The 19,953-nt window shown below is 39.4% G+C and overlaps 1 protein-coding gene across 1 annotated transcript in view; it reads right to left on the reverse strand.

Annotated features, from left to right (window-relative positions):
- The window catches only part of LOC117157932 (uncharacterized), a 282,010-nt gene that overhangs the window by 27,909 nt on the left and 234,148 nt on the right, over positions 1–19,953 (reverse strand). Inside the window, exon 4 of the mRNA XM_033336287.2 lies at positions 19,632–19,700. Coding sequence (XP_033192178.1) covers positions 19,632–19,700 — 69 coding nt within the window. The remainder of the gene's footprint in view (positions 1–19,631; positions 19,701–19,953) is intronic.

The raw sequence follows: 19,953 nt of genomic DNA on the forward strand, positions 1-19,953 counted from the left end.
GGTTTCCGTACCCTGAGTATTCAAAAATTATCTTGTCACGTGTACATTTTTCCTTTTCTTTCTTTTTTCTGTCAGCCTTCTGGTATCGTTTTTTCCATTTATATTACTCGCATTAAGTATTATTCGTAGCTTCGAACAACAGACGCGCATTCGAATCGCGGTTAGTCCAATTACGATTCGATCGTTGTTCCGTTTTCCACAACGACAGTTTTTTCTCTCCTTCTTTATTTAACTTTCAATAGAAAAATCGCCGCGTCGCGAATTTACCTTGAACGAACGAGCAACGTGAATATTTTTCTCTTGTATGAATGTTTCAATGTTCGAGGAGCTACGTTTTCCTTGTACCCATGGGTATCGTTCGTTATTCTGACAACGATAATGGCGTTTCGATTCAAGAATTTGTAGATCCTTAAATGGTATTTTTGGAATAACGAGAGCGTGGTGTAAACAGGAAAAATTGGTTTCACGGCAAAATTTAGCAAGTACACGTGTATGTAGTTGTGGCTTGAAAACAGAGAGAGTCAGAGGGAATGGGGGTGGGAGGGATAGAGGGAGGGAGGAGGAGGGAGGGAGGGAGAGACAGAATGAGGGAGGGAGAATAAGAGAGAGGGAGGGAGGGAGGGAGAGGGAGAATGAGGGAGGGAGGGAGGGAGAATGAGGGAGGGAGAATGAGGGAGGGAGAATGAGGGAGGGAGGGAGGGAGAATGAGGGAGGGAAGGAGAGAGAGAGAGATAGGGAGGGAGAGAGATAGGGGGGGAGAGAGATAGGGAGGGAGGGAGTGAGAGAGGTAGGGAGGGAGGGAGTGAGAGAGGTAGGGAGGGAGGGAGGGAGGGAGAGAGATAGAGAGAGAATGAGGGTGGGAGGGAGGGAGAGAGATAGGGAGAGAATGAGGGTGGGAGGGAGGGAGGGAGATAGGGAGGGAAGGAGGGAGAGAATGAGGGAGGGAGGGAGGGAGAATGAGGGAGGGAGGGAGGGAGAGAGAGAGATGGGGAGGGAGGGAGGGAGATAGAGAGAGAATGAGGGTGGGAGGGAGGGAGAGAGATAGGGAGAGAATGAGGGAGGGAGGGAGGGAGGGAGAATGAGTGAGGGAGGGAGGGAGAGAGAGAGATGGGGAGGGAGGGAGGGAGAGAGAGAGATGGGGAGGGAGGGAGGGAGGGAGATAGAGAGAGAATGAGGGTGGGAGGGAGGGAGAGAGATAGGGAGAGAATGAGGGTGGGAGGGAGGGAGAGAATGAGGGAGGGAGGGAGGGAGAGAGAGATGGGGAGGGAGGGAGGGAGAGAGATAGAGGGAGAATGAGGGTGGGAGGGAGGGAGAGAGATAGAGAGAGAATGAGGGTGGGAGGGAGGGAGAGAGATAGGGAGAGAATGAGGGTGGGAGGGAGGGAGAGAGATAGGGAGGGAAGGAGGGAGAGAGGGAGAGAATGAGGGAGGGAGGGAGGGAGGGAGAGAGAGATGGGGAGGGAGAGAGATAGGGAGGGAGGGAGGGAGGATGAGGGAGGGAGGGAGGGAGGGAGGGAAGGAGAATGAGGGAGGGAGGGAGAGAGAGAATAAGGGAGGGAGAGAATAAGGGAGGGAGGGAGGGAGAGTGAGGGAGGGAGAATGAGGGAGGGAGGGTAGGAGGGAGAGGGAGAGAGGGGGAAGGAGGGAGGGAGAAAGGGAGAGAGAGGGAGAGAGAGAGGGCGGGAGAAAAGGAGGTATAGAGGGAGAGGGTGGGAGAGAGGGGGGAGGGAGGGAGAGAGGGGGAGAGGGGGAGGGTGGGAGAGAGAGAGAGAGAGTAATAGAAAATTACATAATTTTAATGCATCTTACATATATGTATAATTAAATGACAGGTAGGTAACGTATGTGACCGACGATTGCTTGCTCCTTGATGCTGTGTAATTTGACTCTAATCTAATGGAAGCATAAGACGTTAACTGATTAGCTGGAGATTATTCGAAACCTGGTTACTGCTAATGAGGGCGAATGCACAACGTTCGAGCTACTGATTTGGCACAAATTTAGCACGCGGTTAATGTACGCCACGTCTACCAATATTACGCAGAGGTGCGAGGTTCGTTATTTATATTGTCGTAAGAACATACCGTTTAATATAATACAGTGTTTTCTGTACAAATCTAATTGATTCTTACTCATAAAAAAGGAATCGTTCGAATCGATAACCAGCAAATAACGCTTAAAACGCATCTTTTGTCTTTTTATTTTCACCTTATATTCAGTTGCGGAAGTAGCTTTCTAACTATTTGTTAATTACGGTACACTTTGCATATTTAATATCACACTGATCCACAAGATTCGCGTTAACAATGTGCAAAGTTTAAACCATATTGCTGACGCGGACGTTGCGTATTCTCATAAAGCTGACTTTAGAAGCTTAATTGCTCGTGTAAATAATTCTGTCCTATGTCTAATTACTCAGTTACCAGCTAATTAGGTTCTAATCCTCTCCGACAGAACTCAAACCTTACCCGTGTCATACCCTTGGTACATTTTTCGCGAGAAGGGAACGTACACCTATTGTAGCATGTTAAACCGTGCATGAAACTTTGGCAACGACGCAAACTTTCTTTTAGACTTTAAACTCCCCGTCGAACGTATCGATTCCAGCAACTGTTAAAAAGTAATTTCTATTTTAGCCTACGGAGACTGCCGAGTTTATCACACCTCTGTTAGCTATCGATGTTGGCAAAAACGAAAATTCTACGTTTCAAGCGGTTGAATTTTGCTTTCCGTCGCCGGCCAATGATTTTCATTTCGTTAAACATTTACGTCGATCGTAAATAAAAAATTGTTGCACTCCTAGATACCTATATAACGTTAGTTCGGTAATTTCGCTGGAAGAAAAATTTGTTGCTATGTAAAAGAAAAACATGAAAAGTGTGACGCCGAGGAAAAAATTTAATTAAAAGTAGAACGACGAGCTTTATTAAAAAAAAATATCTGCAGCCGATTAAATATCAAAAGCAAGTCTCGCGTCTTTGCCGGCGTTTATATTTCGCGTTCAACCGCGTACGATCGAATGAAAATACGACCGATATCATTGGTTTCGTTAAACAATTAAGTGTCTGCGTGCACAGTTTCGACTTTCGTTCGATCAAGTTCAATGTATTCTTCCCAACCGAACGATTCAACCAACCAACCAACGTCTCGAAACGTTAAAAAGCTTTGCATTTACAATGACAACAATCGCCCGGCGAATCATAACAATTTTGACCCATTTTCCCGGCTGTTTCTCTCGTTGCAGATCGCCTGAAACATTAATGCGTTCGTTGATTGAAAGCCACGTCGATAGTTCGGCTCGGATTTTCGTTTTAGCCAAACCATTCGGGTGTAACAGTTCCCGGAGCACGTATAACTTCGCGAGATCGCCAGAAATCTGCTAACGTTCGTCTATAAAACGTGATTTGAACGAAGTGTTCGCGAATGATGAGGGCTATTTAGCTCCGCAGTAATCGAACTACCCGTGTTTCGTGGAAATTTTAACCACGCTTTGATACTGTTCGATAAACGACGAATCGTGTTAGTTACTCGCGTTAATTATTAGATCTTTCGAGTTTTCTTGAATTTCCAGTTACCTGCGAAGCAATTTTAAGCAATTGATGAAATTAATTTGCATCGCTTAGAGAAAGAAACGAGACAAGAAAAGGGCATTGTCAACTGTTAACAGTTAAGTTTTTTAAAGATGTAAGAATTGCTCTAACATCTTTATATCGCTAGCCGAGATCTCGTCATATGTACATATTACATTCAATGTATAATCATGTAAGATTAAGGTGACGCGTGACGTGTATGCTGCTATTGCAATCTACGTTTGCTATTGCAAACGGGGCAGAAATTATAAGCAGGTATCTTGTACGTTATTCGCATTCTTAAAACACGAATAAATAATAATAACGCGAAATATATCTACCGACGATGTATTAATTATAGCAGGACGTTTCTTACTAAAAGCTTTTGACGCGAAGATGAACGCGAAAGCTCGAACTTGCATCGGTCAGTGATAGCAAAACGACAAACATCGACATCTAAATGTCCTACTAAATGAAAAGACGTTACATTCAAGGGGACAACTTTTTTTCGGAGCTTTTACAAAAAAAAAGCCACGCACTTGGACCGGAGTTTAATTAACCTAATTTGCAACTTATTTGCCGGTGTCGAGGAAAGCAAAGCTGTTGAAACTTTTGCAATCTCGCATAAACTTTCTAACCAAACTACGCGTTTCGATTGGCGGGAAAAAAGGAAATCAAAGTGTCGTTTTTAATTACCGGTTAAAACACGGTTTCTCTGTTGCGCTTTCGATGCATCCGTTATTCCACGAGGATTCGATCTGTCAAACACAAGTCGAAAATTTTTTGGAAATCTCGAATCTCGGCAATTATTCACGATGAAACACAGGGAAGAAGGAACCAGCGTAGGAAAGCGAAACGGCACGTGTTTTCGTGTATGTGCGCGAGAGAATGATAAAAGGGGAAAATAGAAGAAAAAGTAAGGAGAGGCTTTGTACACGAGTACCGGTATTTTTATGGCAATATCGTCGCCCCGTTTGTATTCCGACTGTCAGGCAACAGTCTATCGACATTTGGCCGATAGTCGAGCCAAGCGTCCGGATATGGATTCGAGGGAAATGGCACGTTGCTTCTTTTCCGATGAGAATGAAAAACAACGTCACGAATCCGTTTTGTGCCGCTAAAAGCGATACATTTCGCCTGGCTTCGCTGAATCGCCGCCCGTTACTCCACCAATCTGGCCCTCGGATTTCCCTCTTTTTTCGTCCCGGATTTGCCATTTTATAATCGCGATCAAAGGGGGTGTAATTGCATTTGCCGCGAATGCGGTACCCTACGTTCATGCTACGAATCCTCCAGTCTGACCTAATGTAATTTGACCTTGACGAATTTATTCGGTTGAGACGCGACCGGCCGGTATTTATTTGTTAAAGCTGCCTACCCCTCGAACTGTCGCACGTGCGACGCCGTATGTCCGATATTGCCCTTGTTACGTCATTTTCAAAAATTTGTACGCAAGTATATTTGGGATCGGGCTTGCGTAAGAAGTTGTACAAACTTGGACGCAATTTGTACATGAGTATCGTGTAGAATGATACTAACAGAATCGAATGAAATTTATTTTTATACATTTTCGCAAATGCAAAGTTCAACGAATGTCGTGCAAGTTCGTTCCTTTATTTCTAATAAAATTTTATGCCAATGCTTCAAGCGCAGAAGAAAAGGGAAAACGTAGATGTCGTATCAAAGCGTTAATATTTCTCAATCTTCGCGTTATTGCGATTCAGGGACAGTAGGTTGTTACGGAAAAATTAGGAAAAATAAGTAAGAGACGTACGACCGACAATTCCGTATTCCTAATTTATTATATATCGACATTTAGAATTTTAATGCTCCCCTCCTCGACATATTTCTATATAAAATTTATTTACATTGACGCAAGAATTAAACGAATGATTTAAATGCAAATGTATCAGATTTGCCCTCGCAGGTTTTACGATATATGAAACGTCTAAAATATCGTTGCACGGATCAGGAGAACTGCGAAACTGGTCGACGAAAAACCGTTCATGCTTACGAGAAGGTTGGACGTGTGACATTTCGGCGAAGGAAGCACCGAAAAACGGTCGATACGAAAGTATCGGTAGCTCACGCCAAGCGAAATATGCGACGACACACATCGCACCCCACGCTTCTATCCTGAGGAAACGCTAGACAATAAACCGAGGAAATCCATTGCAGCTGCTTCGATCGTACATAAATATTTCCGAGTCGTGACTCGGGACGAAATTAAATTTCGCTTTCGTAGAAGTTGAATCACTTTGGCGGCTAGGTTGGGTACACGTCAATTAATTCAGCCTGATACTTGATATAATTCAAGCTAGAAGCGAACCGCCCTGCATATCTGTCCCTCCGCGGCCGCAAATTCCGTTCAATTCCGTGAATTATATTTCCAACGTGCGTCACGCGTTTAGAATATTATTCGGATTCTCCTGTCTCTAGCGATTGCACGTTGTTTTAGCGGGATCATGTTTGTCCACGGATGAGATTTGCCGAATGGAATGTTTGAATACGCGTTTCTTTTTTCCTAACTGTTGGATGTATGCGGAAGTAATGATCGTTATATAATATTTGTGTTGGTATCGTTGACTCAAGATTTAGCTCAAACACGGGAAAACGTTAGTCAACAAGGTCGGACAAGCACCAGTAACCAGATACGTGGAAGAAAATTTTAACAAGGGAGAAGGTGTGCCTGATCGCGATACCGGATCACAACGAGTAAGCACATGCTTGTCGTTACAAAGCACGGAAAAAGTTTCTGTGAAAAGTTGTAACAAGCGACGGGGGACGGATGTATTCTAAGTCAAATGTCTATATTTATGCCGATGTAATACGCAATAATATAGAAAATGTATGTAGGGACTATATAGGAGATATGCTATATGCATACGCGTTGTGGTGTTTTATTTATCTCGATTTATTATCATTTAATATTACAATACGTGCGTTAGCGATATAACATGTATCCTAATGATGTAAGCCGATACCACTTGTTCCTTAATTCTTTCATTCTCAAATTATCGATTATTCAATATTTATTATTTATTTTTCGTCGTAAATGAAAAATGTATGCGATTCGTTCTCTGTGAGAAAATCAGAGTAACGAAATAGGAAGCTAACAAAAATTGTGCGAACATCTCGTATCGTAACATGACGAAAAATGTTACGCAAAGTATAATATTTCGTGAAATTAAATTTTTCCACTTATTATTTAAAAATATTGCATCACGGGAACGCCATCGCTTCGTACTTTCTATGCACGAATATTTGCAGACAAATAGCACCGGCACGAGGAATTTATTAAACAGGCTAACGAGACGATGCTACCAAAACAAAGTAATTAGCAAGGTAGAGAAAAAAGAAAGGGACGATTTTTGCAACCTCGACGATTCGAACCTCCAAGCTACGCCGAATATTTCTTTCCATCGCGTGACTTCGCATTTTCGCCCCTCTCACCTTTTCTCATTGTTTCGATGTACCCTTCCTTCGCTGGTCGGAACTGGACCCTCGTAAGAAATTATCTCTCCTTGTATCTCGTTATGACAGGTCGCTGTCACGCACGAAGTCGCATTTCCCTCTTCCACCCACGAAAGCGATGCTCTTCCACAATTTTCCCGCTTATCGGCTCGTACGTCACCAACTTTCGACGATTAATTCACCGACAAGTTGAAACCGCCTCGTTTCCGGCTTGTCTTTCGGACCGGTTTTTTCCCTCTGCGTCAACGATTTCCTCTGTCCTTTGTAATTCAACGTAAAGCAACGCTTAGCGCGGAAGGATTTTTCTGCTCGTCCGGTTATATCGTTTGCTCGATGTATTCTATTGATAGAAGCCGTAATTACCGAGGCGAATGCCATGACATAGTATCGACAGGCGGCATTGTTGCAAACTCTATTTATTATGCAATTAACCTGCAAACTAGATTTATAAGTGAACGTGCCACGGTAGTGTAATGGAGTTATCAATCGTGCGATTGTAATTACGACTATCGAATAATCGTGGCATCGTTTTCACGGATTTCCGACAGGGCGCTATTTTATTTTTCGCTTTAAATCATTTTTCCAACAGTCTCTTAAAGTCCTTTATGCGCTCGTTCCGAGTTAATATGTTACACGGTTTGCGTAGAATTCGAATACAGTGTTTGGCAGGAAGTAGATCGTCGTAACGTTATTTTCTCGAATCGATTCCGGATATAAAAACTAGTTTATTAAATATACGTCTGAAGAAAGTGGGGCATGGGGTCAGAAATAGAAACCGCAGACTGTTATTTCGCAATTTGCAATTTTGTTTAATCTCTTCACCGCGATACTCGTTTCTCATATTCCGAGTGTTCATTTCTCGGTCCACGCTGGTAACGTCACGCGCAGAAATATATTTTCGCTTCGCTTCAGCGAAACGAGTTAACGAATCGGGAAAATAGCGCTGTGCGAATAGTGTTACGAATTTAAGCGTTAATCGCTTGGATATTTCCACCAAACATGCGCTATATTTAATCTTTGTTTTTATTAAATATAATGCGTTATAAAAATATACGATTAAATTAAAAAAAAAAAAAAGGAAAGAAACTATCTATCTCGTGCTTCTCTCTCTAGCTTATAGAATGCTTTAAGTTCATCAGTGAACTGAATTCATTCGTAAAAGAATTTTACCGAGAGAAATTAGTACACCTTCTTAGTACGGCGGAATAGAAATATTCGATTGACAAAAAATCGCAAGTCAATGTGTTTCGACACATTAACTAATGCAAATTTTCAAACAAATTAAGGATATTATTTCCGTCATACCGAAAGTAGGTACGAGTTTGTAAAGATAAGAACGCGCGTAAAGGTATATTTTCAGCGTATTATCGGTATACATGCTTCGTTTATGATCTTGTTATATATATATATATACGAAGGAGTGAAATTCTCACCAGAACGAGGAAGGGAGTGACGAATAAACGGGGTGATAAATTCTTTGGTAAAAAGGGCGGCAAGTTTGAAAGGAAACAGAGCGAGAGGCGAGAAGTGGGCGAAAGGAAAACGAGAAGGAAGAGGTTATCGACAACTCGTCACTCCCAAGGACCAGGGGGAGTACGGTGATAAAACAAACGACGAAACACCGTAGCTTCGCGGGGCGAAATATCGTTTCAACAGCCAACGAGAGGCTGTTCAATATTTCGAGAAGTTCTGGCTACGAGGAGCAAGAATTTGGCAGGTCGTCTTCGCTTCCAAGTGGTATACAAAACGTATCAACGAGGGCTTTTGAAACTTTTTTTCGAAAAATTACATATGTATGAAAATAGAGATATATAACTCTATCGATCTGCGCCATTTTTATCCCATAAAAGTACATTAATTGCGAGTGCTGATAATCACAGACATCATAAATAAATAAGATAAATAATAACTTGTATCAACGCGCACAGATATGTATACTTCGTAATATTAAATTAGCCAAAGTACACCCTGATTATTCGTTTGATAGTCCTTTTTTCTTTTACAAACAGTCTTTAACAAAAGTGCAAAGCGACGAACCTTTCTTTCACATTGCCGATGAAGATAATTCGCCGTAACGAAATTACAACGTTCTGTGAAACATCCTGTACATCGCGATTCGCTTCTTACCAGCTGTTTGTCAAAGTGTGACAGAATATGTGACGGTAGGATTGCATTTCGTAGAGCGTCTCGTGGAAAGCGAGAAAACAAGAAGAAAGAAACGCTCTGTCGACGAACACGGAATATACATACGTTGCTTCGTGACGTCAACCAAAACGCATGAACGCTCTTTTCCCTCTTTGCTACGAGAGCCGAGAGTTACTTTTTCTCTTCTTTTATGCTTTTTGTAAATGTTCTACATAAAATATCGGCCATGCTGCAGCCTCGTAAATTCGTAACTCTATATCTACGTACAGTTGAACGGGATCGAAGATTTTAGCGGTATTTTGTTAAAAAATGAACTTGGTCATATCGATACCTATTCAATCGCTACTACTGTTCTTTAAATCTTTTAGATGTCATCGACGTCTAAAGCGAAATAATTAATAAAATTTTATATTTATTTTATCGTCTGATTATTTATACTTTTATTCGAATAAAATCAACAGAAATTTTCCACAGAATCCAATTAAATGCACCTTTCGTACCGAAAACATGTTACGTTTCCTTTGCTAGCGGCTGTTTCTTTCCGTCGGCAGGAAACGTTTCAATCAGCTTAAGAAGGATTACTTTCCTGATTCGAAGGCGGTGGAAAAAAAAAGAGGGTCGTATCTTCCCGTCTGTGACAAAAAAGTAGCTAGATACGGCCATAAACGGGACACTATATCTTGATACAAGTCCTCGGGCTTGTATCAGTAACTGAAAGGGATAAGGGATAAATTATGCTCGCAACATTGCTAAAAGATATCTATCGGCGATAATAAAAATAGTATACTTTCCGTATCTAAGAGATCTCGATAAAGAATACTCGCAACTTGTTCGACTGTGGAGAACGTATTTTTCACTCTTTTCCGTTCGCTCGCTTCTTTCGTATTCCCGTTGCCGTTCTACGCGAGAAACGCTACAGCGGCATATATGATATTCCGTTACGATTTGATAAGTCACTACCGCTATATTGCACGCTGCTGTATTTTTCAACGTGCACGAGCAGATAAGCACTCGATCCGTGATTGTGGCCATTTATTCGAATCGATGTTAGTACCACGTACCAATTAGTCTACGTGCATTTAAAAGGGTGTCTCTTTTATTTTGGAAATTTCATATCGTTGCTCGTTTTGCGCTAAACGGATAGCAGTTAGGTTACTTAGCAGTTAACGTAATCACCTGAAGACCAAGAGACACGTAAACTATAACGGTACACATAGCATGTAGATATTTTCCGTAATATTGAAAGAAAAATTGCCAAAATCGTTTGTACAATTTCACATTATAGTATAAAACAACACCGAAGGTGTATAACAAAGAAAAATTGTCTTCTTTCGAGGTATGGAAAATATTAAATCTTCTCTTAAAATTCTGTATTTGCCTGTGAAAAGACATAAACACGATGTTAATTTCGTTACGTTTTCGTTCGATATTTAGTGGCTTTTTCTTTATTTTCGATTACTTCCATTAAACTGTTAGGTGCACTATCCACCAACTTATTCACAGTTTCGTTTTGAATAAAGAATATTCGCGTATCTTATTCCCCTTTTAAGTTCACCGATATTTTCTATAGGTGACTTCTCCTGACCGTAAACTTTTCTTGCTAAAATTTCCTATAGGTTCTCGATCGAGTTCGGGTCAATGGTTCAGGACTCAATACTAGCCATGGTAATAATCCTATTCCGAAATCTTAAAAGCACATCTTGTAGTGGCAGCTGTATGAAGGGAGAAAAATGGTCTTTTATTTCAATTGCAAAAGGCAATAATTCGCCATGTACCATCTCCTGATATTCTATAGCGTTCAATTTACCCTTTACAAAAACAATTTTACTTAACATGTTCAGGCATGATCAGTGGTTTCTTGGAAATATCGAGCAAATAATGCGGAAAATGTGTTTGAATCGATAATTATTCACAGCGCCGTATATCGATACAACTTCCACGAAATATGGCTTTAATAAAATAATTCCAATCAAATAGAAGAAATATTGTTCGAGTAACGGAAACTTTCTACAGGCTCGCCTGCGAGTAAAGAAATCGTTTATAAACATAAATTTACGGTTTGATGAAAATGAAATCGCATACAGTGAAATTATAGAAAATTCGTGTTCTATTCAAAGGCTACGAAACGCTACGAAACCACGACGTTCTTGTAAGTTGCTCCTCCTTGGAAGGAACGGGAACAAGAGAATTTTTCGAATTTCCATCGGTTTCCTTAACTTGCGATTCTCGTTTCCAGGCGAAATTCCGGTTAGCAGAGTTGTAGTGGCGCGTGAAGATCCATCCCCGTTGCACCTTCGACAAAGCGTTTGACGAATTTCACCGAGATTGAAACGTGCTTTATTCCTTCGTCGATTCATCGACGCGCCGTTTGGTTTAGCGGCGTACAAGTAGCAAAAAGGTATCAAAGTCGTCGCGAGAAAGGATAGCTTAACGTTTCACGGGCAGATCCGCGCCATCCAAGCCAGTGCCCTCTCTACAATCGGACGGTTTTATTCCGTTTCGCGGTACGATCGATTGAAAATTAACCGTCGTGTAAGTTTCGCCCGAACTCGAGTAGAGCAACGGACTGAATTCAATATCGGCTTTTAATCGTTCTGAAAGCGTCTGAGCTTTTCAAGAGCTGGCGTTCGCGGTCAATCGAGTTGTACGCGAGTCGAAGATCGATGGTGTTTAGCGAAATCTCGCGATAAATAACTTGCCGGAGGCAATTTGGAAGATCGACGAGCGCGAAAAAGGATGGGAAAGCGACGTTACGTGACGACAGTTCCGCTCGTAAGAAATGTATCAAAGCGTTTGCAACGGTTACATCGTTTCGCCGAGATCTCGCTTGGAACAAATTCGCCGACTGGCTGGAATTTTACGTATACGAGTTAAAGTTTTGAACGTTCGGTTAGCAGCGTTAATCCTCCGCGACAGGGACGATTGCGCTGAAAAATAAAGGCGAGGGGGGCAAAAGAAAGCGGAAGTTTTCGCGAAAAGGGGAAAAAGTCGGGCGAGCGTCAACGGCGAGTCGCTGAATTTAAGAGCCTCGCAAGATAGAAGAAGCTTTGATAAAAACTCGTCCGGTCGACAGGAAAGTTCGCATCGCCGATAAAGGCAGACTGTATTAAAATAGTGTATAATTAAAACGAAGTTTCCCGGGGATGGTGCGATGCTTATCCGCGGCTTAAACCGAATTTAAGCAGCTGGCTTGTCAAACTCAAAAAAAAGAAGAAGAAAAAAGAAAAAAAGAAAACGTCTGAGTGGAATACCCGGAGTCTCGGTCTCTTTTCAATTTGCTCTCTGTCGGTAAAAACAGCGGATATAACTGAAAAGGCGATTTATAACTGGAAGTTTCTTTTTCGTTTTAGAGAACGGTTTGGCGATTTGGATAGAATTCAACCGATTCTCTGTCGTTGAGCGATTCTAAACCGAAATAAAGATTTTTCTTTATAGAAATACAGTTTCTTTTTTTCGTATTTCTCCTCTTAACTGCATAAGTGTAATCATTACACGTATTCGAGAAATAGAAATATTGTATTCGTCGTATCTTGTACGTTATTCGAATATTTGCGAATGATAATATAAAATAGTTCTGGTTGTATAATATGTTTGTTTCTTATTGGACACGAGTGACTGAGTTTTCCTTCATTTTTATAGTTATTCGAATATTCGCGAGTTTTTAGTTCGCCTCATAGCGATCAAAGTTTTAGCAAAATTGAGAGTAAGTCTGTCGAAATCCGTAGTGTACAGAATTACGAATAGAAGAAATCTAGGCTTTTGAGTTGGAAGATTCGGACGTTTACCAAGTTTCGTATTAGATGAGTTTAGCAAGTTCAGCAACCGAAGTTTAAAACGCATCTGACCCTAAAAACTGATCTAAGATTGTGCATAACTTTTGATGATTTCCTTCGAGATATTCTTGAAGGGCTGCCGCTAAAAATAGAATCGCGAAGAACGTAGATCGTGCGATCTGTCGTTTTTCTTACATTTTATACGCATTCTGTGCAAACTCTTCGATGAAACACGTATATTTGAAACGAAAGCACGGATCTTTTATTTACGATTTTGTATGTATATGCATCTGCCATGATATAAAACCTCATGTAATTAATTCCAAACAAAACCACTAAAAGATATTTTTAGCTAAATAAATATGTATGTACTGTGACACGGTTTCTCGTTACAATAATTATTTTATAACGAAATCGTAACAAAGATTAATATTAACGGAGAATATTTATGCAGAAAATATTCTTGAAAAGCTTTTGAAACAGAAAAATGGAAAGTTCTAAACCATTGATAAAATGAAATATAGTCACGTAGTATCAAAATTTCAAATTTCGAGGCGAATCCCTCATTCGGAATATGTAGGTATATCATTTTTTATCTCGTCTCACACCTGTCAGCATTCTCAATATATGTATACACATTAATCGAACATTTTTCACCCAGCTTCACGAGGATCGCACACTGCTTTATTCGTTAATCGCAAAACGAAATAAATAAGTCAATTTCACTGTCTATTTTAAAACAGCCGGTAATTTGGAAGTGTACAAGGGAAATATTTATTGGTTTAATGTGTCAGTTCTTATTTACAGAACAACGCGATAAATATTTTTGTTAGATGCAAGTTGTTTGACGGAACGTAGGACTCGAATAAGAAACTGACTGTTTTCTCTCTGCTCTCGACACTTCCGTGTTTCCTATCCGCGAAACGTTTCGTGAAAATGCAATCGTGTCGTATCTCGCTTTGTAGACGTCACAGTTTGACAGCTGTCACGAGATTCGGCAATATTATAGCTTATATTTTTCAGCCGAGAACACCGATTCGTCGCAGTTTCATCGATCCGGCGCGGCGTTTCCATTACCAGAGTAATACGCGTTTATTTGCACGCGTCGTTTTCGCGCACAACCATTACGCTGAAAATTTACGACATATTTCGAGCCCTTCAATCGATATGCCCCTTTGTTGTACTTTCGCGTTAATAATAAATGATCGCGTTGGTAGCGCATGGTTTTACAGCATCGTGAAATCAAGTATTGGTACATACATCACGAGACGTCCAGATATAAGGTCTATTATAGAAATTTGTAGTCAAAATTATTTTGCTTTTTATTTAAACTGCAACCAACTGTATGGGAAATTTTAAAGATTGACGTTATCGACATATAATCAATAGTAAGATCGTATAGTACGTATAATATTTTTCGGTAGCGTCGATAAAAGTTCCGCGGTATACACGTACTTCTTATTTGTTAGTAACGGAAGATTAAATTACGGCGTGATGCGAAGATTACTGAAAGCAACGTAACGCTAAAAACATTAAACTCGCACGATCCTCAAGAGTACATGACGCGAAAACAAGTTTGAACCTTGCCGTACTCTCTTGAGACTGACTGCGTTGCAACGTAGTGAACTGCACCACTCTTGCTCGGACTTTGATGCCGTGTGCAATAAAGGAAAGTTCTGAGCGATGATGTACAACGACGATAGACAGATACTTATTTAGAAACAATTTCGAGATCGGTAACAAAAATGTTTATTCGAATAGGCGTCTTTCAATACGTGTTCTCCGAATGCAAGAAGACGAAGAGCATCGACTGAGAAAAGAGGCAAAAGTTCTGACGAAAAGACATTACGTAAATTTCTAACGTGTAATTCCCCCTTTCTGTGTAGGATATTAAACGAATTATTTTTTATTACCACTGTCCTTGGAATTTATATTCAAAACAACGCACACGCAGATCCGCACAATTATTACAGCGGCAATTCTACGTAATTTATACGTTCCGTGTAATCGTTACAATCGTTGCAATACGATTGTTACAAATGTTACGTATTACTCAGAGCATATTGGTATTAACTCGTGCAACCACTTGTTTACACGGATCTGTGTTATCAAATATATTTATTTATGTTTGAAAACATAAGTTTTACTTGTATGTGTAATCTGTCAAATTATATTATTTGCAAAGGGAATTTAATTACTCGTGACGTCGAATCGTACAAATACCGACACATGTAAGCGATGTATTTTCAGCAAAATATCATGTACAGTAAAATCGACGATTGTTTTTGGTATTTGGAGACGATCACCAATATAAAACGATAAATGACACTCCACCGGCACAAACGATTCAACAGAATATCGTTATGAAGTTCATACAATTTCGCTGTGTAATTAAATTAATCGTATGATATTTCATTTACTCTGAACAAGTTTTAGAAAGTGGTGAGAAAGTCTGCCTCTCGAATTAACAAATACATAATGGACAGGTCGAATATTTTGTTTGAATATTTGCAAGTTTTTACGCGTCATTTTGCGAACCATCGTGTTTTGTAAAGTGCATTAAATCCAGTAAATTTCAAAGTTCCGGAGTAGCAAGTTTGAAAATTGTAGAGTTCAGAAGTTGCAGGTTCCAGAATGTAAAGTTCAAATAGCACGGGTTCGTAACAGGCAAGTTCAAAAAATATGAAACTCACTTTTGCTGTTACGATGCTGTAAACGAAATAGGTACACAGACTCGCTTTGCACAATACACGTGACAAATCGCTGCATAATGCACATAACACGACCGATGGATAAATTTCTAAAAATTCGTATAAACAGTTAATGAATTTTCCTGAAGTGCAATTTTCATTCGGAACTAAATATACAATTGCTTATAAAATATACGTTTTTAATTTTCTCCCTTATACACGACAGGTTTCATAGATATTCGTGTGAATTTTACCGGGGCTTCGTTAATTCAGGAAAAATTGGAACGTTAAACACTGGAAATGTTTGATTACTTTAGAAAACGGGAAACAAGCGAAGCATAGTTTTATTTAAAAGGATTGACAAACGCTCGGTTTCATCGAAACCGAGGGAAATTTGGGATAGAATCTGCAAGTGATTCGATGGCGAATTCTGCTGCAACGCCTCTCTCTCTCTTTCACTCTCTCTGTTTCTCTCTGTATCTCGCCCGCGTCTCCGTTTTCATGCTTTTGTGAAACGCAATTCCGCTCATATGAGACGACCGTGCTTTGACAAGCCGCAGATACCAGAATGAAAAGTGTGAAATTTTTTAACAATACCCTTTACGTTGTTTACTCGTGTTAACGGAACTTTATAATGCACAACGTATCAAGGAAATGGTCGATGTCAATGTTGCAAACGTTAAAGTGATTGTACAATTAAAAAAAAAAAAAAAAAAGGAAAAAAAGAAGAATGAAGGAAGCGAAGAAAAGGAAAAACGCAAGCAGTTCCCTTTATTCGACAAATACTATGACAAGAATAAAATGAATCGAGTAACAAGGATGAGAGATCTAAAATTGAACGATAGTATAAAACTGTTCTTATATATTGTATTATTACACTTACTGATATCTGTAATTGTTTATGGCTATTTATATATTGGATAGCAAAATATTTTTTTACAATAATTTTTACTGTAACGTATTACGAACCAAAAAACTTAACCGCAGCGACTTTTCGTTATATCGTATAAAATTTTAAAAGGCGTGTAATATCGCAGACTTAAAATAGATTCAGAATTTGAAAATTCTTTGTTTCGTTGCATTTTAAAATAAAACGTAATATCATCGCATGATAAATATCTCAACATGGAGAACAATTCCTGATCATATTTATTAAGAAAATACATTAATGCGGTAAAAATGAATTGAAATTCTTGATGTATCTTTTCTTTTATTAAATAATCGTGTTGTATTTTAATAAAATTTGTCGTGTACGTTATGATCGTAAAAGAAAGAGAAGTATCGCACAGAATGCTCTACATTAATGTTAAATGAAATGGAACAGAATTAAATCACAGCGGTATGTTTTTAACACCGAAAAAGCGCGTGCAGGACGTGGTTTTACGTTATTACGAACTTTCATAATTATTCAGCACGCGGTAAAGGTAAAAAGATGAAATGTAATGGAACATAAATATAAAATGGATAAATATTTGAAACAGAGGAACATTTCAATTAGAAATTTCTAAAGAAAATAACTCTTTACATTGTGTTTCTTTCGATGGGACAGTGCGATGAAATATGAATATATCATTTTATAAAACGTGTTATTGTCCTTACCGTGTAAATTTCACAATGATAATAATCATTTTTATGATACGCTTTATAATCAAGCGAATACTTACGTACATAAGGTACAACAAAAATTTAAACGAGAATGAAATATATACTTCGATTCGATATTCCAATAATTTCATATGCAGCAATGCGAAAAGTTGATACTCACAAAATAAACGTAAGCCAGTGATAGTGCTATAAAAAATCAAGAAGAAACATAAATGCGAGAGATGAGTGAAAAAGTTGAATAAAATATAATGGCCTCTCGATAACAAAATACTCGCAGAAACCATATTTGACGGTAACAGAATTTTTCGAACACCGGGTACATCCACTCACGGGTCCTTTTGTGCAAAACGAATAAAGTGGCCAACAACGGCAGCTGTTCTGAATTTATCCGGACCTAAAAACGCCCCTCGTTATTCTATGTCGGCCCTAACAAGCACGTAACGAAACATTAAAATGTAAAAACTATCAGAAACGTAACCATAATTCGTGGCACGGTATTCATCATGGTAATCAAACCGCTCCTATCCGTAAACCTTTCACAAGAAGAACGAATCTAAACCTCCCTTTTGTCCCTACTGCGAGGTTCTAATATACGTTGTGGTAACAGTGTAATTAGCTCGTTTTTTTATTTTTTTATTTTTTTTTTGCAAAAGTATTCAGGAATAGTAATATTATCAAATGGAAAAGGCAGTAAATTGCAAAGAGTAAAACAATCTTTGAATAATTGTGATCATTGATTTCCCATGTGCGCATTGTGCAAATGTATCGTTGCCTTTGTACTCCGCATTTTTATTATATATAACATTTTTTTTTTAAATCTTTAAATCGCCTCCTATGTTCGTATAATATCTTTCGTTTCGTTATCTACATTCTACGAAACGCAACTACAAAATTTAACTGTTAGACCCTATGTACTTACATCCTCACTGTGACATTCACATACAGTCAGCGTAAAAAAGTATTCGTGCGTTTTTCAAAGCGGAATAAGTTTTTCTGAAATTGGACCAAACGACATGATTTCCCTTTTTCTTTTTGAGAACTTTGAAAAATAAGATAACCGGTTGATTTGATCTGCGAGCGTTTAAGAATGGCGAATATTACAATTTCTCACGAGTTCTGGCCTATAACTCTAAAAATCTAAAAATTTCAACATTTACCGCTGTCAATTGCTTTCTTCTGCATCGACCGGTTTCGATAAAGTTTCCGGCACTGATATAAATGTACAGAACGTACTGTATAAATTTTCATTTTATAGACTCAGACGAGAAAGTTATAACGAACGATCTTTACTATTATCTTTACGATTCGGATCAACTGCCATTTTTTTAGAATTTAGACTAGACTAATCTAGACTAATCTTTCTATCATCTTGCGAAAGACTCGAGTCGTTTGGTCGAGTTTCAAAATTGTTATCCCACTTTAAAGGGCTTGCAAATACTTTCTTCATTGACCGTATAGTATCCGTGCACACGCAATTTCGCAACTGTTAGATCGTACTTTGACGAATTTCGAGTAGAAAGAGATGTGACAGAGAAGATAGAGGATGGATGGGGGTCGGAAGAGATATCTCGGAACGTGTTACATTTTTTAAACGATGACAAGGCACACCGCAGTCTTTGGGTCGGTCGGGCACGCTTTTCGCGAGAGACAGCCCGCACACCAACCGGAAAATCGGATTACGTGCAAACGCCAGCACCGGGTTAAAGCCTGGCCGAAGTTGAACGGGGCGCATCGCCCGGTGAATCGGCATCGCTTCAAAGTAACGTCTGTAACTAATTACGAGCCTTATCTATAGGCCATCTAAAAGGCGCTGATTAAACGTAGATTCTCGTTTCACCAAGACGATTCGATTAGACAGCTGGCCTTTTTTCACCTGCTCGAAAGGACCTTGCCCGCAATCTACGAGGAAAGATATCTTTCGAGCGAGCCGCTGTTTGAAAGAAAAGCTGCGATACACGATCTGTTGATGTTTGCTAGGAGATTTACGTGTTTTCAGTTTCGTGAATGGAAAGCAGACTCTCTTCTTTCCCTTTTTAGCCGATAATGACAAGGGCAAGCAAGGGGTAAAGTCTGTAAACGAGTTGAAATTTAGTCGTCAAAGAGAATCTCTCTTTTCCAAGGAAGAAAAAATGCAAATAATGTCTCGATCTGCTTGCGACAAAAGCGTACCGCTTGAAGTGTTTTAAAAGGATATTCGCTTGATTATACACGCGTTATTTCTCGCAGAGACGATTAATAAGCATATAATACATCGTTAAATCCGATCTTCCTTTTTCGTGCCTTATCGCTGTCAAATAACCGAACGAAATAATAATATATGCGCGATTATCTATGATCAAAGCGTATACGCGTACATATTAAAATCGAAATATTTACCTGTGAATGAATGTCCGACAATCGACTTGATCGCTTGACACCATGATACGTCGTAGTATCTGACACAGCCTGAAAAATAACGCAAACAATTATTTGTAAGGAACGTGACTTTGAATTTTACGAGTATATATTCGGTACTTAAATTTTGAAGCACAAGTTTCCGTTTGTTAAAGAATCCATGATTGTTCGACAAAAGAAACACGTCCATTTTTAATCGCAGAAAGTTATAAATTGAATTATAAAATAACATTTACTGTGACAAATAATCCGATATTACTACCGGCTGCTAATAATAATATTACAATGTATTAAATTGCACCAT

Source organism: Bombus vancouverensis, chromosome 6 (genome assembly GCF_051014615.1).
Source record: "Bombus vancouverensis nearcticus chromosome 6, iyBomVanc1_principal, whole genome shotgun sequence".
NCBI classification, from domain to species: domain Eukaryota; kingdom Metazoa; phylum Arthropoda; class Insecta; order Hymenoptera; family Apidae; genus Bombus; species Bombus vancouverensis.